Below are 26,043 nucleotides of genomic sequence, written 5' to 3'. Positions count from 1 at the left end.
ATAGGCTTTGAAAAATCTTCTATTGTCCTAATTCAAATTCTTTTAAAATTGGTTTAGAGGATTTAGCGAATAACAAATCCCTGTGATCCCACACAATTATTGTTATACATTTTATTGAAAAGTTTACTCAAGTTGTTCCATTAGAGGAGGCAAGGGGCTGGTTGGGGTTTCTCTTTCTCCCTAAAAAATGCAATTCTGGCTAACAGGGTGGACAAAGATACAAAAGATTCAAGTGATATGTTTGGTTTTGAAAAATGTGAGGGCTCTAAAATAGATGGGTTTGAACTTTGAACCCGTTGCAATGAAGATTAAATTGTGTGGGGTAAACAAGGGCATTTATACTCTGATCACCTTCTACTAAGATTTGCATTTTGTTTTTGAGTTCTCGCTTGTTTGACATAAGAGAACATTGGAAATCACTACTGTTTACACCCTCCCTTAGTTGTCACGGAGCGAGTTGCAAAGAGCTTCTAAGAGATCCAAGATCATTTATGCAATCAATTTTAAGGGTTTAGGTCTTTCTGCTGGTCATGGTGAAATCAAGCTAGCATATGCAGTAATGGATGTAGATGATTGCAAAATTCAAATATTTGACAGGGTCGATGAAACAATAGATAAAGCCACTGTTAGTTGTTGGTGAGTATGTGTACTACCTTGACCCTGTTGGAGCTTGATTTTATATATATTTATATGTTCAATAAGGGCCCCTACAAGGATTGTTCATGCAGGAAATATTGCTTATCTTCTATGTAAAACTGTTAACATTTGTTTGTTTCTTGAGTTGGGGCCCTTATAAGGATAAGGTGGTATCCTCCGCACACACAAATAGACAGCTTGTTAGAATGCATATCTCAACCATATTTGACATTTTAACCCAACTTACTTAAAAAATTAGAAATATAAGGAAGCCGAAGAATTCCGATTATAATATTAATCAGAAACCCAATGATGGCTATCACAAATGGATTACAGGCTAGAAATGATTCACTAAGAATCTTGACTAGGTGCTACAATAATTATCATTGGATGTGAAAGGTGTTCAAGAATAATTACAATGTTTTTCAAAATCGTTATTGCAAATGATATATTAAGGGTTTCTCCTAAAGGAATATTGAATCTATGATTTTATATCCTGTATCTCAAGTATTTCCATTTAAAACAGAGGCGTGAGATTTCAAGAGGCAAATATGTGGACAGGCTACATGCAATGCAGAACTCAAATGTCAAGATAAGTAAGTTGCTCATGATATGGCAGCAACCTAGGTAGACCATTTGTCCTTGTCAAATTCACATGGACAATTGGAGGAAAATAAGCAGTACGGGAAGGAATATAAAATCCTCATATGTTGGTCCACTATGGTTTAAGTCCAATTCAAATATTATTCAACTATGAATTAGATTTTTGCATCGTCTTCCTTTTCAAGGAAGCCTGGCGCCAGTTCTCAATTGCCTTCTGTGTTGTTGATCGTGCCTCAGCTATTTCATGATCTGAGTACTTGTGTTCAACGACGCCAAGAGGACCAGGTTGCAAAACATCGATTACAACCTCCATATCCCGCTCCAATTGCCTGACAACATGTTGAAAAAAGTTACTTTACTCAAATCAATTATATAAGAACATGAAAAAAAATATCATGAAATGTGTTAAATCTAGCAAAATAGTAATAAATATGGAGAAAATAAATTAGCAGTCTCTAGCTCTTCCCATTATTAAGTGACGCATCTTGTTTTCTGAAGCTAATTACATAAATGAACGACGGTGAAACATAAACAGGAACACGTCGATTCAAATGCATAAAAAGCAAGGGACCCAATAATGGTTGTAAGAATAATTAATATACAATGCCCGATGAGTGAAACTTTCAATTACATGGTAGGATATCATTTTCGCAGATATTTAGATCAAAAGATTGAAGCAAGCTTACTACTAAATCATCAGCACTTCACCAAGGCATACATTTCTTAAACTGTGATGAGAACTTATAATCTTTGGCTAAATATAAATCAGTTATTAAATGAGCTGATAAAAAAGCCACAGAAATGTATAAAACATTAGCTATTGTTTCCAACAATGCAGCCTGTTAGATTTTCATAATAAATAAAAGGTATAATTGCTCTCAATTAAAAATGAGTAAAATGAACAAAAACCCAACATTTGCATGATAAGCTCAAAAGGACCCTATTGTGTAGACCTGATCAACTTCAAAACTTGGACAACAAAAAGACATTGAAAATCCGTGGTTTTCATGGCAATAGATGCTGGAAACAAGATTTCACACATGCAAGTTACCTAGTTCGTTACAACTTATATGTTGGAATAACTTTATCCTGTAACTCGTGTCAAGCGAATTGTTATGCACAAACTTCTTAAAAACCTAAAGTTTTCTTTGTAAACTATTCTTGCTGTTGATCTCTGACTTGACGAGCTTCAAGAAGAACAGAGGCGCTAAACTAGTACAGTTTCAAGGTAAGACCTGCTCTCCATGTTTAATATTGAGAGATGCAAATGTCCAGAAGGCGATTAAAGCTAGAATATCACAAGCACTTTGTATATATTGAGGTGTTTCGTCAAACTTTCAAGATTAGGAAAAGGTTGCACAAGCAAAAGGAAAATCAAAACCCACTGAAGCACCAATATGCTTGACCAAAAATCCTATGTCATTATTTCAGTACTTTTCACCACAGTCCTAGCTTTCAATTACTCTGTAACAGAGCATTGGAGGCTCTATGAAAAGACAGAAATATGTAATGACCTTTTTTGGGATATTCCTGATTTTTGCCCTAAAACAAGAATTCCAACTTAATATGAGAATTACAATATATTTATAAATATAATTTATCAAAAAATAAAGAATTTTTATTATAATATTCAACTTATAATTCTATAAATAATTCAGAAGATAGAAATTGTCTTGATTTTCTGCAATAATTCTCCTTCAAACTGTCTTGTCAAAGATAAATAATACTTAGATCAATAAATTATAGCATAATACTCAATTGATCAAGTCATGAATTCTCCCTAACTGCTGAGTTAAAAGACATCATCCCTAACTCAACAGAGATAAAACCAAAGACCCCATCCCTAGTTTGTCAAAGGTAGGAAAAGACCCCATTCCTCCAAACCTTAGCCCATCCCATGGGCCCGGACCCCATCAAGTTTACAAGTACTAACTAGAATTCAAAACTAACATCTTGATGTATTTGCTAGATTATTGCTGATTGCTTGATTTCTCTTTATTGTCATTCCTTGACGGATTGATGAGTGGATGTTTTAATGATATTTGAATGATTTGATGCTAGCATGGTTGATGCTTGATAGGTGATGTTTGAATGATGGATGTTTGTATGATTGATTGATTGTTTATTTGATTCCTTTATTCCCTATTGATAATTGAATGATTTACTTTGATGGATTCCTGAGTGATGATTTAATGATTTCTGATTTGATGTATTGGTGAGTGATAATTTAATGAATGCTGAATTGATAGAGTGATGGTTGAATCCTTGAAATGATCTCTCCTTTATACTTTAATGGTGAAAGAGTCACCACCTTTGATAAAAATTGCATCACCACCCTTCATTGCTGCCTTTTGTAATAACAAATTATTGTCCAAATCTCTTGGATTCCTTTATAACTGAGTGACATTCTGAATTTCTACTCTCAATTGTTATGATTTGAATTGATGCCTCTCCAAATGATTTGGGAGGGAGTTGCACATCTTCACTATAGCCTTTGCAAGGGACACATCCCTTCATAATGAATTGCTGCCCTAGAATGCCTTTTAAATAATTGCTGATAATTATACACTCTTTAATCATAGTCGGCTCCCTTAAAATAAATCACTGCTTTTTTTTTAATTTCTTTTGTTCTTGGTCAGCCCCTCTTATTGAATTGCTATTATTATTTTATTTTATCGCTTAGGTTTAATTGCTATTAAAGATGTGATCTGTTTTGTGAAGGCTGTGCTCTCTATGGTGGGGCAATGACAGTCCATCCTTCCCAAGATTGCTTGTCCTCAATCAACATTGGTCTTAATCTATCAAACTGAATCATTTTGCCCATAATAGGATCAAATCAACTTTGGAGATTAAGCTTTTGTTGTGTTACTCTGATATAATATATGAATCTTGGTTATGTCCCACTATGTACTACCATGATTTTCTTAAAGAGTCCTTGAATTATTTGTCAAATGACCAATATAATCTTTACTATCATAAGGTTGATATCATCATCTAAAGTATAAGCACAATTTATTGTCCATTATTTTCTAACTTGTGTACTTGTATTTCCCAGTAACTCTCAATAATGAAACCACGAGTTGGAAACTGGCACAGTGCATAGTTTACAATAAGTTTTCTCTCATCCTTGGAGAGGAAAGTCATCTTGTGTTCGCATGGTAAAGTATCAACCATATTTGCAAGGAACCGATTTGGTTGGTCCAACATTTGCATAATATCATGGATATCTCTTTGAGTCAAAGCAAGGGATGAGCTTTTTGTATATTAAGATGAGGATTAGAAGCAACATATCTATGACCATAAGTGTCATCTTGTGTTCGCATGGTAAAGTATCAACCATATTTGCAAGGAACCGATTTGGTTGGTCCAACATTTGCATAATATCATGGATATCTCTTTGAGTCAAAGCAAGGGATGAGCTTTTTGTATATTAAGATGAGGATTAGAAGCAACATATCTATGACCATAAGTGTCATGTTCTTTCTTGATAGTTGTAGGTATTGTGTGCATCCTTGTAATTGCAGGGTTATCATCAATCGAGCCAACTATTGCGATTTTAAGGCCCTGTACTGGTAGGGGACATTACAGTGGTATCAGAGCATTGATCCTGCCATCCTGCAGGGTAAAGAATCTAAAGATGAATCAATGAATCATTCTAGTCAAGGAAAATGAATCTAACAATATGTCTATTCACATGTATGCTCTGTGTTTGCAGATATCCACGTGTATGCTTCATGTTTTCAATTGTATGCTCCGTGTTTGATTCATATCTGATGTGTTTGTTTTCTCCATGAGTGTCTATGACTACTATAATCATAAGTTCTTAACATTAAATATCTATGATATTGTGCAAACCATTTAAGAGGTGATGTGAAACAAGGATGACAGAAAAACTTGTCTTTAATTACACAACTATGAAATGTATAAGTAATCCATGATGAATTTATTGAGCAAACTGCCATGATAGTAACATAAGGAAGTACAAGGAGGGAGAATGGTGATGAGGTCCTCCTCTAGGTAGTCTACCTCATGGTAGTTGACTAATGGTCCCATGAGGCCAAGGGGATGTAAGACAGAGTCCACTGCTCATGGACTTAGAGGGGAAGGACATTCAGGGCACCCTATTGTATCTTTCCAAACTCTATCATAATTGATTATTAACAAGGGGATAAGGATGGAAGTGATGAAGGGGAATGGTGATAGGATACCTCACTAGGCAGCCCACCTCATGTTAGTTGACCGGTGGTCCCATGAGGCCAAGGGGGTTCTGGCTTTCACTCCACTCTTGGGCCTAGTGTAGAGGGTCTCTTGGACACCTCATCATCCCTCTTACACCCACTTTCTTATGATTGAGCTCCAATAGGGAGTTAGACCAGACCTTGGTTTAGTTAATTTATGCTTAATTATCTTTCTTTAGATATTTATATTATTAGTTCCAATGGTTTCCTAATCTATTACAGGATCTCAATCAGGTACGCATCTTGTTCCATTTGTAGTTTTACATAAAAGGGTGATTTAGGGCAAGAACTAGAGTTTTTAACAAAAAGTAGCAGCATGTTTATCCTATTAGTGTTTGGAAAGCCATTTCATATTGGGAATCATTTTGAACATTCCATGATCATTGCTTGAGGACAAGCAATCTTGAGTGGGGCGGACTGTAATGTCCCCACTTTGAAATATAATTTAATAATAAATAATTATAATAAAATTAAAATACAAAAGAATAAAAAAGTAAAAATTAAATTAAAACATAATTAAATAATAATATTGAATATTTAATATGTGTTGTTAAATATATAATAAAGAAGAATGTGTTAATAACTAATAGATTGAATAATATTATTAACACCCAATGAACTGATTATGAATGCCACGATTTCTTATTGGGTAAAGAGATACCGTTTAATATTGGGAGGACGTGACTCAAGACTAAGTCATGTCTCCCAATATTAAACGGTATCTGTGTTTGCAGATATCCATGTGTATGCTTCATGTTTGCAATTGTATGCTCTGTGTTTGATTCATATCTGATGTGTTTGTTTTCTCCATGAGTGTCTATGACTACTATAATCATAAGTTCTTAACATTAAATATCTATGATATTGTGCAAACCATTTAAGAGGTGATGTGAAACAAGGATGACAGAAAAACTTGTCTTTAATTACACAACTATGAAATGTATAAGTAATCCATGATGAATTTATTGAGCAAACTGCCATGATAGTAACATAAGGAAGTACAAGGAGGGAGAATGGTGATGAGGTCCTCCTCTAGGTAGTCTACCTCATGGTAGTTGACTAATGGTCCCATGAGGCCAAGGGGATGTAAGACAAAGTCCACTGCTCTTGGACTTAGAGGGGAAGGACATTCAGGGCACCCTATTGTATCTTTCCAAACTCTATCATAATTGATTATTAACAAGGGGATAAGGATGGAAGTGATGAAGGGGAATGGTGATAGGATACCTCACTAGGCAGCCCACCTCATGTTAGTTGACCGGTGGTCCCATGAGGCCAAGGGGGTTCTGGCTTTCACTCCACTCTTGGGCCTAGTGTAGAGGGTCTCTTGGACACCTCATCATCCCTCTTACACCCACTTTCTTATGATTGAGCTCCAATAGGGAGTTAGACCAGACCTTGGTTTAGTTAATTTATGCTTAATTATCTTTCTTTAGATATTTATATTATTAGTTCCAATGGTTTCCTAATCTATTACAGGATCTCAATCAGGTACGCATCTTGTTCCATTTGTAGTTTTCCATAAAAGGGTGATTTAGGGCAAGAACTAGAGTTTTTTACAAAAAGTAGCAGCATGTTTATCCTATTAGTGTTTGGAAAGCCATTTCATATTGGGAATCATTTTGAACATTCCATGATCATTGCTTGAGGACAAGCAATCTTGAGTGGGGCGGACTGTAATGTCCCCACTTTGAAATATAATTTAATAATAAATAATTATAATAAAATTAAAATACAAAAGAATAAAAAAGTAAAAATTAAATTAAAACATAATTAAATAATAATATTGAATATTTAATATGTGTTGTTAAATATATAATAAAGAAGAATGTGTTAATAACTAATAGATTGAATAATATTATTAACACCCAATGAACTGATTATGAATGCCACGATTTCTTATTGGGTAAAGAGATACCGTTTAATATTGGGAGGACGTGACTCAAGACTAAGTCATGTCTCCCCCAATGAGCGTGCCTTTTCCTTTGCAATAAAGGTAAGCATGCGTGGGTCAAAGAGGATATACGGGAAGAAAAAGAATATTTTAAGAGGAGAGGAAAACTATCTTGAGAAGTGGGGCCCAGCCATTACATAGGAGTCTAACTCTGCCTTTCTACGAACTGCAAGAGAATTACTTTCCCCTTTTTAATATAATTCATATCATACTCTTCAATATCTACAATAGCGGATTAATATCATGAATACTAGTTATGTTAAGAATATGTTTATATTAAAAATTATATTGGTCTGGAAGATTATGTATGCTGTTGTAAATGTCTGATTTTCATACTGTCTGAAATATTTACCGTGTAATTACATGTATAATGAATGCTGCTTGTTCAGTACAGAATTTAGGGACTCTCTTACATCCATCTTGGTGAGAGTATGGAGAGGGTTTCCAATGGTAACGAGGGGCTTTCATGTGGTCATAGGATCCATGAAGTCAAGGAGCCAGTTACTTTCTCTATACCAGTCTTACCAAGTTGGAAAGAATCTTAAGTGCTAAAGTATAAAGTCTGAAAGTATTAAGGTTTAGAAGGGAAGCATAGGGAGATTACCCATCTAGCAAGGAGGTTAGAAGCAACCAGCTCTTGGATTTGGTAGACAAGCAGTCCCTTGCTCTCCTTTTTAGCCTATTATAGTTTTTCTCTGTCTGCATGTTAGTGCTGATAGTTTAGGCTGATCTGTCATATATATATATATATGCTTGTAGGTATTGTGTGCATCCTTGTGATTGCAGGGTTATCATCAATCGAGCCATCTATTGCAGATTTTAAGGCCCTGTACTGGTAGGGGACGTTACACATTAAGGTCTTCATCATAGTGAAAGGAATGCGCTGTATCAACATCAACAACATGAAGAAGATTCAATGAGGAGAGAGACTTCATATTATGGAGAAGCTTTGCGATGACAACATCATGACAAGAAGAAATTCAAGATAAAGGCTCAACAGCATGTGTAGGCAAATAATTGACTGAAAGAACTCAGCAATGCAAGTGCAAAGATCAGCATGTTCACAGTGATGACAAAGGAAGATAGTGCAAATGAAAGCTACAACTATAACGACCTTAGATTTCCTTTGGGAAATCGAAAGGTCAAGGCCAAATACATCTGAGGTATAAGAGGGATGATAGAAAGAAGATGAAGGCGAAGAAGATAATCAAGAAGAAACAATTTTGATTCCTAAGGAGGTAAAAGAGCTAAGCGAGGTTAGAAAGTTTGCTTGACTATGCTTAGATGATACAATATGGGAATATGTTCTATCATCATCCCATTGAGCAAATTGATAATGTTAAGTATCAAGAGATATGTCTCAATCTCAAACACCTTGTGATGATCTACATGGTGTGCACGTTGAGGTGGAGTCCTACTCATCATCAATCACTCAATGTGTGCCATGTCAGCATGTCCAGATGCAATGTATCTGACTCAATCAATGGAGGCACAAAAAGTCAAGATATCTAACTTCATTTTCTATTGGATCACATTCAATGTGGACATATGTCAAATCAAATGTATATTCTCATTGGCTGAAAAGGAGTTTGTTGTAACAAACCCTAATTAGGGTTTTCATCTTGTAATTTTGGCCATTGATTGTGAAATGTGAATCAATCTGAGCCACTCATTGTAAAGATCTATCTATATAAGGCTCAATTTTCTTATTTGTAAAGGTTAATAGAAAAGAGTGGAGTAATAGATAATAGTTAGTAGCAGAAACAATCGATAGTTAGCAATTGGAGTAGAGTAGGAGAAAAGGAGATTGTTGCCAAGACTTTGTTGCAAGAAACATATCATTTTCATTGAAGATATGGTGAATTTCATGTGTTGATTCAACATTTGCATGGTCTCTACTTCTCATTTATTTTCATGTTGATTATATGGATGAAAGCTATTGTGGATGATTAGTAGTGAAATTTGTATGTTCATACTACTAGTATTTTGCTGATTGTAAAGTACCTTGCATAGTCAACTGAACTCTTTATAAGCTTAACTTCGATTGCTAGTCGCTCATTGATATGCATTACATTGATGGTGTCTATGTCGTTGGTAGTAATTTGAACATCATTTTGCTCTCCTTAGAAGATCACTCCAGCTTTGCCTGGTTGTTCCTTGCACGGCGAAACAAAGCATGGTTGAATTTCACTAAATCATTCACATTTTCTTACATTCTAGGATTAGACTAACTTCCTAAACCCTATCCCTTTGCCTTTTGTTTTCTAAGTCAAGTAAATTCCTAGGTTCCAACAACATTCAAAAATTTAAGTTCAACATAAGTCCTGTTGTGACCTAATCACACATCACCCCATCCCAGATAGGGACCCCCTAACTTTTTGGCCCTTTTGATCATTTGGTCTTGGTTTTTTGTGTGTTTTGGTGGCAATCTCGTCAGTTTCTCCGCTTTGCGGATGTTCGGGGGTCGTTTGGAGTTGATATGCTTTTCGTTCGAGTAAGTTTGGTGAAATCTAGGGCATGTTTTGTCCTTTTAGGGTTTCCGCCTTTTGTCCTAGATTTTAGGGGTTTCTTTTAGGGTTTTGGAAAAACTGAACTTAGAACTAGAATCAGGACCCTTCAAGGAGCCTCCCAGTAAAATTTGAGCCAACGCGGAGCAACTTTCTAATTTTAGAAAGTTCCTATTTTTTAGAAAATAGGGATTTTTCTGAGTCCCGGAATGTCGTCATTTTGCCAAAAATCAAACTTACTATTTTTAGTAAGTTTCTATTTATTGTAAGTCATTCCTGCACCCTGTCTAAGGGTCTAACACTGACACTTTGAAGGTTTCTATTTTTGGAAAGTCAGTACTAACAAGGCGACAAAGATCAGACATTTGTAGATATTTCTAATTCCGGAAAGTCAGAAAGCAGACAGAGAAAGCCAGAAATTGGTTAAGTGTTGGAAGCCCATGCCTGAAATAGAAAGCTCAGAAATTCGCCAAAGTTCAGGAAGTCACTTCAAAATCACAAGGAGATCAAAATGTTCTAAGATTGAATGATCAATTCCAAGAATCCATTCCAAAGTGAAAATTCTGCCCAGGTATGCAGTTGGGCGCTAAATCCAAGTATCCAGGGATAGCATGGAAATTCCAAGAATTCATGCCAGGGTGAAAATTCTGCCCAAAGGAGTAATTGGGCGCCAAGGTGGTCTTCTCATGGACAATTCACAAATCAATGAATTCCTTCCCCCAGTGAAAATTCTGCCCTAGACCAAGGATGGGCGCCAGAATGGGGAATGCAAGGAGAAATGGACAAATGGCAAGAATCCATCACCTATGCAGAATTCCGCCCCAGCCTTGTGGAGGGCGCTAAACAGGAGAAGACATGGACAATTCACAAAACAATGAATTCCTCCCTCAGGAGGAATTTCCGCCCCAGCCTTGTGGAGGGCGCCAGAATGGAGAGTGCATGGAGAAACAGGCAAATTGCAAAAGTCCTTGACCAAGGGTGAAATGGGCCCTAGCCTGATGGAAGGCGCCAAAGTGGGGGGTGCAAGAAATCTTTGAAATTGTTGAAATTCCCTTCCAAGTGTCAAATGCGCCCTAGCCTGATGGAAGGCGCCAAAATGGACATGCCACGGAGAAAGTGAAAAGGTGAAAATTCCACGCCTCATGAAGAATAGTGCCCAAAGGAGAAGAAGGGCGCCAAAATGGACATGCCAAGGATAATTAGAAAAGACATGAGTTCCTTGCCTTGTTGGAAATAGCACCCAAGGGTTAGCTAGGGCGCCAAAATTAGGTGATGTAGGAACGTTCAAACATAAAATTCCTCCCTCTTAAAGAAATTGCACCCAAATAAGGAGTGTTGAAATGGCCAAGTCAAGGAGAATCAAGGAAATGATGATAAAATTCCAAGACACGGTGAATTCCATGCCCAAGCTAAAAATTGAAATTTTGCCTAAGGCATGGAGGCCAAGGGGTCAAGGAGGAATCAAAAAGAAAAATTCCCCTGGAGGCCAAGGGGTGAATTCCATGCCCAAGCTAAAAAATTTAATTTTTGAATTTGCTATTTTTTAGACACCGAATCTCGCCGGAATGTGGAAAATTTTATAGATTCGGAATCGTGGTGAAATTCTCCATCCAATGAACTTGGCTCCGAAATTTTAGGAGGATCCCTAAAAAATAGGGATGTTGAAAAGAGAAGTGGAAATTCCTTCAAAAGCCGGAAACGACAAGTTAGAATGGAATCAAGCAAATCCTAAGAAGATCCTTCAATTTCCCTCCAAAATTGGAAAAATTGAAAATCAACGAGTTGGCGAAGATAATATTCCAAGTATGATGCATGACTTGGTGTATTTAAGGAAATTTCTAAATTCAAACTCACTCGCATGGGAAGTTTCTTCTGCATGGCATAGTAATTGGGAAAGTATGATGCGTCATGAATGCAATTGCTAATTTAATGCCTCTTAAGAATTCTATATAAGTTTGGAAAGGCATTTCATTTCTCACGTGCAAGGTTCAGGATAAGAAGAAGTGGAGAATTGAAGAGTGGTCATACTTAATCTCTGTTTTCATCATTTCCAAGGTGCTTCCAGGATGGTAGAATCAAGCAAGGCAGCTACTCTCTCCGGGCAGGCATTGATCAAGGCAGAAATGAAAGGTTTCTTTCCCCATTCCCGACTGAATTCAAGATGGGAAGAGATCAGCGATACTAATTTAGGCACATTCAATTTGGCTGCATTCAAGATCAGAATGTTTGGGACAGCAGGGCACAGTCCATCACCAACAGCTATCAAAATTGTCAAAAGCGGAATTGTTGCGGCAGCTAGTTTTCCTCCTGCTATTCAGTGCCTGAACTTAGTCCAGGAATGTGCAACACATTATAATTTGGAGCGAAAGACAATCTCAACACCTGATGGCAAGTTGCTAGCAACATTGACTTCGAAGTCAATTGGTGAGGTTTCGGAATTCCTTCACATTATTCCATGACATACAGGACCAGCAGCGGAGCTTAGGCAGTATATGAAGTAGGTCTTGCCAGGTGTGCTGATTTGATTAACAAGCAGTGGTTGCTGAAGCCTAGGGTGCATGCTTCCAAGATGCCAAAAACTCTCACCATCTTCGAGTTCAAGTAGGAGTATGTGGACCTGATAAAAATGCTAAGCAGAGTAATGGGGTGTCCACATTCTGTGAACTTTGAGGCCTGGATGTTCTTCTACATAGGTGAGATCATGAATTCAAATGCACTGATTGACTGGGCCAGATTGATCAGTCACTACTTGCACGAGCAATTGAAAAACTAAAAAAAAAAAAAAGTCCCAATCCTTTTTCATGAGCTCCTACCTATTCTATATGCTTGCGCGAAGAGGAGGATTCGATGGGCTGCCAGCAAGAGGAATCATGGGTTGCGGACCAGCTCAGCTGAAAGTACATGAGTGTTATCCCCAGCTGTATCTTCACAATGTCAATTCCTGCAGGTTGGTGAATGACACCTTCACCATGTATTTGACACGGCTTATGCAAAAGAAGTTGCACGTAAGGGTGTCGCCGCAAGCGAATGCCTTGGTCCAGAAGTATGGAGTTGCGTTCTTGCAATTTCCTAAATTCACCTACATCAGGATGCAAGGATTCTCGTTCCAGTCATACAAGTTGCCAAGATATCCATCAGACGGGCTTGTATTGTGGGAGCTCATGAGACAGTTAACCGCCTATGATCAGTTGCAGAAGAAGAAGAAAAAGCAATCAATTGAATTTCCAGTTGTCTTGGGTGACTTCATGGAAATATGCCCAAGCTTGGAAGCCGCTGAAAGTGCTGCAGGGGAATTGGCTTTCTATCGTCTGCCATTTTATACATCTGGGGCCCAATATGATCCTTACTGCCAAATTAGAAAGGTTGTTGGCGTCAAATTCATACACAAGTTTCACTTAGAAGATTATTGGGCAGGTGTCGAGGATGACCTTGAGGTCCGGAAGAGAATGCATTCCAGATTGCCCCTCGACACCATCAAAATAAGTGAAATTTATCAAGTGAAGGAAGATGCAGATTTGATACAACCTGAATTCAAGAAAGTAAAGGATCAGCCTATTCAGTTGCCAGATTGGTCAGAGCCCGAGATGGATGATTTGAGTATCTTAGCTAGACCGGTGCTAAAATTCACCAAGCACCGGATTGACAGGCAGATAAGGAAATTGGCGGAAGGGAATGTTCATCTAACATATCAGCTAATGGGAAGTCTAGATTCCCACAGTGAGGCAACTGAAGGCTTTTCGCAGATTCAAGCAGGAAGGGAAGTTCGGATGGATAAAGGAAAAAATGCCCAAAAGAGACCAAGGACAGCAATAAGGATATCCAGCAAGAAATCCCACAGGAGGTTCAACAGGAAGTCCAGCAGGAAGAACCTCCACAAAAGAAAGAAAGGACGAAAGGAGATCACTCATCAGCAAGTTCCTCGAGTGTGCAGGAGGTAGAGATGTTTCCACATACCACAGGTCCACTTCCAGAGAGCATTCCGGCACCAGATATACTCAGCATCAACGCTTCACAGGGACACCATTGGCCAAGAAGTCAAAGGCAAGAAAGTCCCCCTCACCAAGAAGAGGCTCGCCAGGATAGCTTCGTGGAAGCTATCCTTGGTGAAATGGAGGAAAAGTCGCAGGAACAGGAGCACATAGAAGATCATAGTCACTCCATCCTTGCTCCGGATTGGCTGGTAGGAAGGCTGACAAGGGAATCAGAAAGGGAAATTGATCCTGCTCAGGAGTTAGAAGAATTATTGAAAATGATGGATCAGCCAACAGAAAAGAAGGCTCCCCGAAAATTTTCCAAGGTTGTTAGGGGAGAATCTGGATCCCGGACCTTGCACATTGCTGAACCTGCAGTGGATAAAGATAGAAACGAGATCAGGCAAGAGGATTATGTTATCAGACAAATTGATCTTGGCCATGCTTCCACAAGTCAAGTAATGGGAGACTTTGAAGAGTCTTCCTTGGCCATGAAGGAGAAACTGCTGAAATCAAAGGTGAAATGTAAGCGGTTGAGGGAAGAAAATAGAGTCCTATGCGAGTACGTCAGGAGTTTCAAAAGACCCCTCAGGGAAGCAGGTCCTTCATTCACTCCTCCTTCCTCCCTTCCTAAGGAAGTGGTTGATGATGCAGAGGTTATTAGAGCAATGGCGCAAAATTCTAGTGAATGGATAGAGGATGTTTATACCGAAGCAGGAAAATTCATTGAAGACCTAGCTCTGCCTCATTCAAAGTTCGTGACCCTCCTAAACAGACTAGAGACAGCAGAAGGATTATGGGAGGATGTGCACATTTACCAGGACTTAACCATTCCACGACTTAGGGCTTTGACGAAGGTTCCAAGGCAAATTTTGGTTGACGGGAAAGTGATTCAGGAAAATGAAGCTTATGACTTTCCCTGATGGTTCTACGTCGTCTGCTCAGGAAAAAACAGCTTCGATAAATTCAGTGTAGACTCCTTTACTTTGAAAGAGTCCATCAGAGGGGTGCAGGATGAAATCATTAGTGCAATTGAGGCATCGTTCGTAAGGAAACTCAATGACGGTGGAATAACAGTGAACTCCCTGAAATCTTAGTTGCACGATTTCTTCTTCATAGGCTCATTCCCCAAAGAGCATTTTGCAAATGTTTCTTCATTCTCCGGTATAATGAAGAAGACACAGGAAGTCATGATGGAGTGGGAGAGCTTCTTTTCCAGGAGCGAGGAAGAAATTGCCTTGATGGAATTTGACATCGAAAATGTGCCAAGTGTCGCCATCGGAGAGCTGGAAGCCGTCGTCAGCAGATTCATTGCATACGCCATGAATGAGTGGGATAATGGTTGTCCATTTTTGGACGAGAATCTTTTGGTTGAATAGTAGTGGTGTATTTACTGCTGGAGGTATTTGGATTGAGTGTGGGTCAAGTCAATGCATGTCATCGTCGGATGAGGAATCTTCTTGCATGCAACCTCCTCATTTATGGTTTTATGACAGATTCTCAATGCATGTCGTCGTCATATGGAGAATGATGGACATTTATTCCTTGCATAAAGGTGTTCGTTATATTTTGGGCATAATCAGCATCATGGGGCATATTTAATGCACTAGTGGGCACTATTTTAGGCTTTTGAATTAATTGTACATGGGCATAATGGTTTATTTATTACCGATTCCCACCTTGTTGCACCTTGAGTGGGGAATCTTATGGGGAGAAACCCTAATTAGAGTTTGCAATGGCCTGAGGGCTATATAAAGGGGGTGACCCCCTCATTTGTAAGAGAGGAGAGATTATTGTCTGAGATTGTTGCATCAGGATTGTGAAGTAGCCAACTTAATGCATTGTTCAATTTTGATGGTGTATTCTTGTTCTACTTTGGCAATTTGCATGGTCTTTCTCTCTTCAATTAGATTAGATTTGCTTATATGTTGCTAGAAGAACTGGATCTGATAGGAGTACTTGTTGCAGAATCTGAGCTCATACTTTTGGTGTGCAGCTGATTGTTGTATACCGTGCAAAGTTAGCCTGAGCCTTTTGATGTGTATATGCTTAACTTCGATCATCAGTAGAGATTGTTCGATCCGATGGTCCATATTGATGATCTGAAAAACCTCCACGCACCCTTTGAAGATTACACCGCCTTCATGTAGTTGTGCTCTGTTGGCGAAACGAAGCGTGGTTTGATTTTGCATGAGTGATCCCGTCTCCTGTTCTTAGGATTAGATTAGCTTGAGCATAGTCTTCTCTACCCTACTCTCATTTACTTTCCGCGTAATTTGAAAAATCCAAAAGATCAAAAACTAGAGCTTTCATTGCAAATCATCCGTGCATAATTCTTTGAGCTTGCATGAGTCTTCTCCAATTGAACACACCTAAGGCCCCTTGGGTTATCAGCAAACCCATCAAACATCTGAGTCACGTCCACGCACTGAAGGAACCTTGGGATTAGCCGTTTGAACTTTAAGCAATCCTAGCATATGGACTAGTCTTGATCAAGAGAGGATAAGGTGACCGTTGGTGACTTTATTCTGTGTTAGACGCTGTCATAAAAAATAGGTCAACAAGTCCCCCTTGTGATTCTAGCAAATCACATCAAACACACTAAGTCTATCCAAGAGCACATCAAGACTTGACAGTAGAAACCTTGGAGTCATCTTGGTTGATCGCATAATTTAGCATCCAAGGAGATTTTGATCAAGAGAGGATAGAATGCCTTTGGTATTTTATTATGTGTTGCATAGTGCATAAAAACACATCAAAAAGCACTAATGTCTTTCCTGAATTAATATAGGTGCTGTAAATGTGAGCCAAGTAGCTTTTTATGCTTAAGATTTGTTTGGCTCCTTGAAAAATGCAAGTTTCTAGTCTCAAAACACAACATGATACATAGAAGAATTGGCTATAAATGTTTTAAGATATTGCAATTGGTCATGAGTTAAAATCCCACCCCTCATTTTTATTATATATGCAAAAGAAGCAGAAATAAGTTTTATTGTATTTGGAGACATAACAACTCCATTGTAAAATATGAAGCTTTTTTTTGAAACCAACATCTTCAAACATTAAAATATTCATTATGGACATCTCATCCAGTGTCCACATTACAATTTTAGGAGATTCTCAGGTTCTCTAGCTGCTAAAGCCTGGGAGGAAAAAGAGGAGCTTGGAGGATGCACTAGAAGGATGGAGGATCATTCTAATCTCCAGTTGGCTTCTTGCATGAGGATTGGGTATATTTCTTGAGAGATAGTTTTGGTAAGAGCAGATGTTTTTCTTATTTCAACATGTTTGGTTTTTTAGTTCTGTGTTTCATAGCAGTGTGGTGTTCACTATTAGCAATATTGTGTTCAGTTTTGGTTTCAGATTTTTTGAGCATTGATGTGGAGTAGGATTGTCAAGTAGTAAAACCACCTTGTTTAGCAGGTCTTCATGATTAGTTTGCGAGTGGTATTCTCTTAATGTAATGTGTTATCTATATGTTGTGATAAGAGTAATCCACCATGGATGTTGGTCATTCTAGTTGTGCGATGACATATCTTGCTTATGCTACAGAATGGTAAAAGACATATCGAATGATGTACTTTGGTGTGATCATGTCAGTGTATCAAGATGTACAACTTGAAAAGAGTTACTCACTATTAGAGTGTAGAGCAAAGTGTCAGGCATCAGGAGACACATAAAGGTATTGATACAAATTGATCGGTACCATAAGATAGAGGGCTGAGTTGCAAAATGGCAGGGGTAGGTGGTTGATCCAGTTCAGAGATGCTCCAAATCATCAGAATTTACCTCTTTTGGATCAAAGGGAGGTTTGTTGGCTTTTGCGGTCCTTATGATCCAAAAGTTGTTAGTGTGTTGTATGTGTTTGTGTGTTAGGACTTAGGTTATAATAATAACCTAATATTCGGAATCACTATATGTGTTAGAGCTGTTAATATGTTATTTATTTTTGTTTAAAATGGGTAGCTAGTAGGGTGGCTGTCAGGTGGTTAAGAAATAAAATTGAACACAATGGCTTTACCAGCCATATTTAGAATCAATCTATTATCACATGAAGTTAATATAGTGCTCTATTTTAGTGCATTCATGGAGTAATTGTATTCCTATGTGCTCTGGTTTCTACATTTGGTCAATTGTTGTTGTTAATAATTTTCACACAAGCTTTGAATGTTGAGGGGATGTACTCAATTTGGACAGTAATTAAGTCATTAAATAAAGGAATGTAACCATTGCAGCAAAGTAAGTAGCCAACGGCAACTATAAAAATGATTGACCTCGAAATATGACACTGCATCATAGTGGAATGGATGCAACAACAAAGGCAAATAGCTCTTATAATGCACGATGATCCTTTGTCACGGCATGTAAAATCTTTTTATGAGACAGAGAATTGGGTATCAGTGATGAGATCAGTGCAATGTCCTCATTACACTGATAGTTTGACCAGCACCTGAAGAAACAGTTGGAAAGTAACATTTAAACATTGGGAATTCTCCAATCAAAAGAAGTGCCATATGTGCCTTGTGTTTGAGATGTCCATTCAATTTACCCATGCATTTCATTCACTCAATTTTTTGTTTAGGAGTTTTGAAAAACTACATCCTGCAGCTGCTTGCATGTTAGATAGGGATCCCTGCCTGAATAAAAAATGGTGCATCTGACCAATTGAACTTCACATTTAATATTTATAATAAAATCCTTATACTATACCTTTGGCAACAATTCTTAAGAAGTTAAGGCAACTGATATTTTATTCTCTATCGATTGTACTCTGTTAAGTATCAACTGAGCACATGTTGGTACATCAAAAGGGGAAGGCATTTGTCACATCGCCTCAATATAGATTTTTGATTTCATACATGCTTTGCAAAAATTTAGTTCCAGAACAGTTGACATAATGTTGGTATTTTAGTATGGTTTTGTAATTGATGTCAACACCTACTAAACACTTATCAACTCTGGCACTTTGGAGAATCAGCAACATTCATCGGCAAGCAAGTGACTCATGCACAGTCACCGGTATCTGGTACACCGGCAAGATATAATGATCACCGACACTTGGAATGATATGGAAAACACTTGGTTATGTCAAAGACATCGTGTGGACACTTTGTCTTGGAGTTTTGTTTATTTGTACATTAGCATTTGCATATTTGTTGTTACCGGCAAATAGGTCCAGGTTACACCGACAGGTTTATCTTTTCCAGATCAGCATGGCACGCTATGTGATGACGTATTATTGTTGTAAATGCATTAAGCCGACATATTGAATCGGTTATTGCATCGGGTATTAATTGATATGTAAATTAATTTTATTGTAATATCTTGTAGAGCCGACCTACTAAAATTGGTCTTAGGTTATGGTATAAATGTAAGATCTTATTTGTAAGATCAAATGTGGAATGCGAAAAAGGATTGTGTGAAGGTATATGCCAGAATAAGCAGAGCTATACACGCAGACATCATTTGAAGATTGAAGGAGGGTTTTTGAGAAGACAATCAGAACTACACCGGTACTGAATCCAGCATATGAAGATGCTATTTTGAGCAGTACATTCTTATTGGATTTAACCATCCAACTATAGTCAGTGTGACTTCCATTTTGTGATTGAGTAGTGAGCTCTAGGCGCTTGGCCTTTCTGCATGTGCAGACCCCATTTGTATACACTTACTATCTGCAGTAGTATCATCTGATTGTGGGTAAGGTTTTCCACCATGGTCTTTCCCCTTACTGGGTTTCCACGTACAAATATTGGTGTTATGTGTTGTGGATGACTTTGTCTTTATGTTTCATGCATTAATCCTTACCGATATTGCAATTAACTGTTAAAACTGTCTATCGGCATATTGGACTGGTTTATCGGTATTAAGCATTAAGTTGGTTAAGTTGTTTTTGGCTTGAATTTATTTGACAACTGATTCACCCCCCCCCCAACTCTCAGTTGTCTCCGGGACCTAACACATAAGACTAGATCAATGAAAAAAATAATGCATGTCTTCTGCAAAAGTATTTTTTGGTAGTAATGAGATATTGGTGAAGGCATTTCTATCTATTTTCTGCAGTATAGCTAGGTACTTCCCGAACAAGAACCTTTTCCTGTCCAACCTAGGCTCATTATACTGTTGTCTTGTTCTGCTTCATTCCTTTTTTGTCTATAAAGTCTAAACCCTTTCATATGTACAAGAACGGTTTCTGCATCCTGTTCAGGTATAAATAGCCAGTTATCACATTCTTTCCTTCCCTTTTCATAGAATCTGTTTTTGCTTCCCTTGTTTGAAGAGACTGTCAATTTTATCCCCAAGCATGCTTTTCTTCAGAATTTTCAATTAAAAACACATCTCTTTTCATGCTTCTGGTTCTTGTAGTAGGTTCCTACTTTAATAATTCTTCTTGTCCTTTAAACTTAGAGGAATATTGCTATAGATTAAACTGGGGCATATGTTTTCCTTTAAAAAATGTGTTCTGCATGGAGAGAATATGTTACAAAGATCTTTATATTGTTTGCTTTGAATGCTGGCAGGTAGGTGTTCATGTAGTGTTGCAGTTGTTGTGTTCCTCAGCATCAACAGGTTCTGGGGTCACATAATTGACTTCTTTCATTGGAAAAATAAGTAACCACACTAACTGCTTTCATTTTCTTCCGGCAATACAAATTTTGCATGTCTTATGACTTTGTTCACTCTCTTTCAATGTCCTGTTTTCTACCAAATGTTCTTTATAGTTGGCCCATTATGCATCATGCTGGACTGTAACATGGCCTTCAAATTTCATGTCCGTTGACCTGACAGCAAATCCAGCTGATGGCTGCTTCACTCACAGGATTGATTTCAACTACTCTTCCTCTCCTTCCTTTTCTCTCTGATGCCGACGGAGTTAGATCAGCAATGGAAAAAATAAATGTACAATCAACATACCTTAACGCCATCTGCCCTCTTTGTTGTAAGAATTCTGGACCAAACTCTTTTGCAGCTTTGTTGAAGACAAAAAGAGAGGAAGCTTCGAAGCGACAAGAATCTTTGCAGCAGTGGAAGAATCTTCATCATGGTTCAAAATTCAGAATTTTTTCTCTTCAGCTAAGTTACTGGTCAGTGCTGGTATTGGTTCGGGTTCGGGTTTGAGGGTTCAGTTTGCGGATTTGGTGCAGCAGTAATTAAGTTCAAAATAAACCACCATATTAATACTCATATAACATAGCAAAATACACCTGAAACAATTTTGGGTCCACAAAATATGACTCCATAATCTTGCCGGCAGTAAGCACATTTCACCATAGATTTGACTTTGCCATTAAGTTGACATAGAAACGACAAAACTCACAGATCAAAAGACTTTGGTCAATTAAAAACAATAGGAAAGATCAAGAATAAGGAAAACATGAATGTGAGAACACTCATACTATGGATGCAAGAAAAATATGGGATTCACCTAATCAATGGCTCAGGTCCAACACATGATCAAGATTATCGAAGCCGACAATTATACATCCTGTGGACTCGAAAGTGCTATAGCGAAATTTGCCTGTTTGATGCAAAAATCCCCCAAATTCTCCTCAGGTTCACCTGGGTTCGTCTAGGACAGACCCACAAGTTGTGGGCAGAACCCAGCACGAACCCACAAGGGACCTATGCTTCCCATTTTGTATGCTTTTTATTTTGTTCTTTTTTTTCCCTAGTTGCATTACTAGTATATTTTAGCCATGTGAAGCCCTAGTTTATTTGCGTTCTTATGATAGGTAAAAATCCAGTTATAGTTACTATGGGCTCCAATTTGGAGAGGCCATGCTTCCCAAATCGTCTGCTAGACTGCTAAGGCCCATGCTTGGACATCCAAAATTTCTACTGAATGCCCTGTAAGCTCCACAGCTAAACCTATACTGAGCACCAATTCCAAGAGCGACTAGAAACCAAACATTCTTCTCCCTCTCCTATTGGGATTAAAGCCTTTGAAAATGTGCAAGTTCCGAATTAGTATAAGGATTCTAAAAATCCTATAGCTCTCATGACTTTGCCACTTCCAATTGCTATCCCTCCAAATCCTGTGAATACCAAAGCTAGACACTCCATCTCCAAGAATTCCATTGTTGTCACCCAGTCAATCAGGCATGGATTACAAGGTCCTTGAGAGTTAATTGGTAAAATGTCAGGGAGTGGCGTATCTATCAAAGAGGAGTTTCAGCCAGCCACTGGTGATCACTCTGTTTTGAACAACTATATTAGTTCTGCTATGTTTAAACTGCATGGAACTGCTTCAGGGTCCTCCGCTACCCCTCCTCCAGTTGGTCATAAAGTCCCCTGGATTATGATTGTTTGAAGAAAGAGTCAAAAGATCTTAGAGATTATTGGCAAACAGCAGAAGTAAATTGGGTCTACTCTTCTAGGGCTGGAGAGCAATGAGAAGGCAATGATACAAGACCCTCGGCCTTTAAAACCTGCTGGGGACATGGATGATTTCAGAGTGAATGAGGTTACTTCTATTGAACAGATTTTTTGTTGTGTTTATAATGTTTGCAGGCACAGACCTCGTGCTGTTGAAACACCTGACAACCTCTGCCTACATCTAGTATCCTTTCATACAACACTTAAAGTCAGAAATGAAGGCCCATGGTTGGTTGCCGATGCCAGGGAGAAGCCTCTTGTAGAGATCAGTTTGCAAAAAGGTGGTGGTTTTGATCCAGTTAATCCAGCTGCCACCTTCTCCACATAATTGTTATGTTAATTTCTGTTTCGAATTCCAATACTAAGCGGGGGTATGCCCTCTATGACCTGTGTTTAAACTTGAAATATTTAGACAGTTCTTTTAGCAGAAGTGCAGGATGAGACAACTGTTCCAGACATTTTGTGGATTGTGGTTATAGTCATTATTTGTTTTATGCTAGTGATGATCACAGCACAAGTAGCGTCCTACCTTGGGCTACTTGGATTTTCCTGAATACTGGATTTGTGTTTCTACAACCTGTTGGAAGGCTGCTTAAAAGATACTCTGATTCTGTACACCTTCTCATCTTTTTAACTTGATATATGATCTTTGTCCTTTTAATAATGACCAAATGAGAAGCAAAATTCTACTTTTTTAATTTGGTTGACAATGTCTGCATAGCAGTGTACTGTATCTCATTTCTACTCGCACCAGTGCTGAAAATTTTCATCTACGAGTTCATAAAATATTGTAGCCAGTACATGTTGGAATCTCTTTTGACAAGAATGGCTAGCCAATTAGTGTATCACACAATTTCTTATGAATATTACGTCTTAAATTTTTTGAATTGGCTAATCTTAAGAAAATAAGTTGGAAATGAAACTACAACTAGCGGGGCTAAAAAATAGTCAAAGAGACTATTTGAGAGGTATATTTTCTTTGTTTGGTCTTACTTATGAGTATTAAGGATATTCAGCACCAAGGGTATACAAGAATGACATTATCAATAATGGCATTGCTCGCTTTCAGGATGTGTGAATTTCTCCCTTAGAACTCAAGTAACTTAGAGCATATGGTCACACACGCAACCAAAACCTTGAGTAGAACCCACCAAAAATTGAATTTACAAAAGAATCAATTCCAGACCTTACATGTAAAGTGCAGAGAATGAGTACAATGCTAACTGTTTCAGAATCTTCTTTGCATAAGCGACATCTGGAAGGGCTGAGAAAGCTAATCTTGGTTAGTCTTTATGAGAAAGAGTTTTCCTTGAGAAGAATTTCTTTGCCCATATCTTGTCGACTCTAGTTTTCAAAGTTGATGCAGTCTTCTTGGGGATGCCAATCATGCATCCCCCCTTGACGCTGCAAATCATGCCCCTCTGTCTTTAATGTACACTGTTTTGTATTAATATAATGCAAGTCGCAGTCTCTTTAAAAAGGGTAGCTCGCATATATTTCAAAAGTCTTAACTGACACAAAAACAATTCCCCTATAAGCTGTACAGAGGGCTTATGTAAATGCATCCATCTAAGGCACACGAGTAATCCGTATGGAAAAAGATTATAAGCAATTTACTATAACAAACTACAGCAAAGATAAAAGGGCTTAGAGAAATTGTTATTTCATCTAAATACGGATGAACCTGTATATAATGCCGTTCCTGATATTTGTCTGACCACTTGACAATTGACAGGAATTAAAATAATATATACATCAAAGTGGCGCGCCTCATATAAAGTTATGCACTCACTAGACAGAACCGGCTGATACCGATTTAAACATTACTGACACTGGAAAGGCATAGGTTTAGCTAGCTCACCTAAATGATAAAAATGAAAAGAAAACAATAAATTCAATAAACAGGGCCCAATAACTTTACCCGGCACCCAATCAAGCATTAGTTGTATGCTGTAAGGCATTTCCATTTGATGGGAGGATTCAATTATATGTATTAAACAGGCACAAAACAAACAAAAATCTAAATACCTTAGAGAAGCTGCAGACATAGAAACGAGTTGCCCAAGCATTCTTCTTGTCCACATCCTCAACTTCCTCGCTCCTGAAGAAAACACCTTAAACTGAACTAAGATTGCTCCTAAAATGCAATCGTGGGTGTCTTTTAGGAACTTAAACTTTTCAAATTGTCGTTCCTCTCGGCCAAGTAAATCCTTTCTAATAAAAGCTGCAGTGCAGCTAAGTTCTGGCGGAGAGTGCAGAGGCAGTTTTGATCGGTTAACATGTGTGCAAGAGTCCTCCACGCAGTTGTCTTCACACAGTTGAATGGCAACCCACTACCGCCATCGGCCCATTGGGCGACCCTTTCTCCAGGAATGGGTACCCTTTCCACGGCATGCTAAGTTTTGTGATGTGGCCAAATATTATTGGCCGTGGCCTGTCGGCTGTGTAGTTAAATTAATATTAAATTAAATTAAGTTCTATTTTATAGTTTAGAGATTTATTTTAATTTTTTATATTAAACCAAAGCAAAAGGATTACATATAAGACAGCAGCAAGTTGCCCAAAATTTTAGAGATGGCTTATAATATATGAGATTCTCTTTACTTCATGTTGTTTAAGTACATTATTTGCTTAAATTTAAGCAAGTGGAAAATTCTAGAGATGGTTTATAATATATGAGATTCCCCTTCCTTAATGTTGTTTAAGTACATTATTTGTTTAAATTTAAGCAAGTGGTGCATTCACATGGAAATTTTTATTTAGGCAAAAGGATAAATTGGAATCTCTCTTTATTTTAGTGGAGTGTTATTGTTTAGAAATTAAAACTAAGGTTTGAAAAAAAACAGGGGCTGAAATAAGCATCAATTGCTTATTGAAAAAACTGATATGTGGTTCCACAAATTTCTTTCCCTTTTTTTTATATGCCTCCAATCTTTTCTCCTAAAGTTACCGTAGAAATTATTATTAATGATACCATCTAAAAATAAAATTTAAGATGATTGCTTAAAAATATAAGTAGCAAAAATTAATATTCATGGGGCCACTAGCTACATAAATTTGCTACTAAAAATATTGAGCAATGGCTGCTAGCAAAAATAAGCTAAGCAAGTGCGTGGGGACCTGCTCTTACTCCTAACATGCAGGAGACACCCAGTTGTGCTTCAAATTCAAGGTATACATACCTTACCCCCTATAGGATTTGAATTTGTGACCTCTCTTTCAAGAGTACTAAGTTTTTTACCATTAGGTCTTTAGTGACCTCCCATTTTTTTAAAGTCAATTTCAAAGTGGAATGGTGTGCATCATTGATCTTGCAAGAGTTTGTTTTGTTGAACCAAAAGGATTGAGATTGAGTCTTATGTGAGACCCTATGTGTCTCAATGTTATTGGTCAAGGGTTAATGGGCATCCCTTTGCTTATTCAATAGGTTTATGCCATGGTGGGGCTAGGTTTTATTAAGCATTGAGTGTTAATTCTCACAGCCTCGTATGATGTGTATAATTGTTATTGGTCTTCATGTCTTGTTTTTTTTTAAATGAATACATCCTATTTAACTTTGCATTAATATAAAGAAAATAGTACAATGTTCAATAAAACAAGGTGGTAAAAAGGCACACATATCTACATATTTGGGGCTTGATTTTCACATCAACATGAGTTGGGAGGCATGGAAGATTAAAAAATTAAAGGGGATAGAAATTCTTATACATGTTCAATTAAAAAATAAAGAAGATTGTATTTAGGTTGTTAGGTGATAC

At 37.8% G+C, this 26,043-nt stretch overlaps 1 protein-coding gene across 1 annotated transcript; it reads right to left on the bottom strand.

Moving 5' to 3' along the window:
* Nucleotides 1–904: 904 nt before the first annotated feature.
* On the bottom strand, nt 905–24,665 carry LOC131037365 (uncharacterized). Its single transcript, XM_057969479.2, has 2 exons — nt 24,314–24,665; nt 905–1,568 (listed from the first exon to the last, which is right to left on the bottom strand). The coding sequence occupies exons 1-2, from the start codon at nt 24,367–24,369 to the stop codon at nt 1,388–1,390; spliced, it is 237 nt and encodes a 78-aa protein (XP_057825462.1). The 5' UTR covers nt 24,370–24,665; the 3' UTR covers nt 905–1,387.
* Nucleotides 24,666–26,043: the final 1,378 nt, after the last annotated feature.

This window comes from Cryptomeria japonica, chromosome 3 (genome assembly GCF_030272615.1).
Source record: "Cryptomeria japonica chromosome 3, Sugi_1.0, whole genome shotgun sequence".
NCBI lineage: Eukaryota > Viridiplantae > Streptophyta > Pinopsida > Cupressales > Cupressaceae > Cryptomeria > Cryptomeria japonica.
This window is presented reverse-complemented; position numbering and strand designations above follow the sequence as displayed.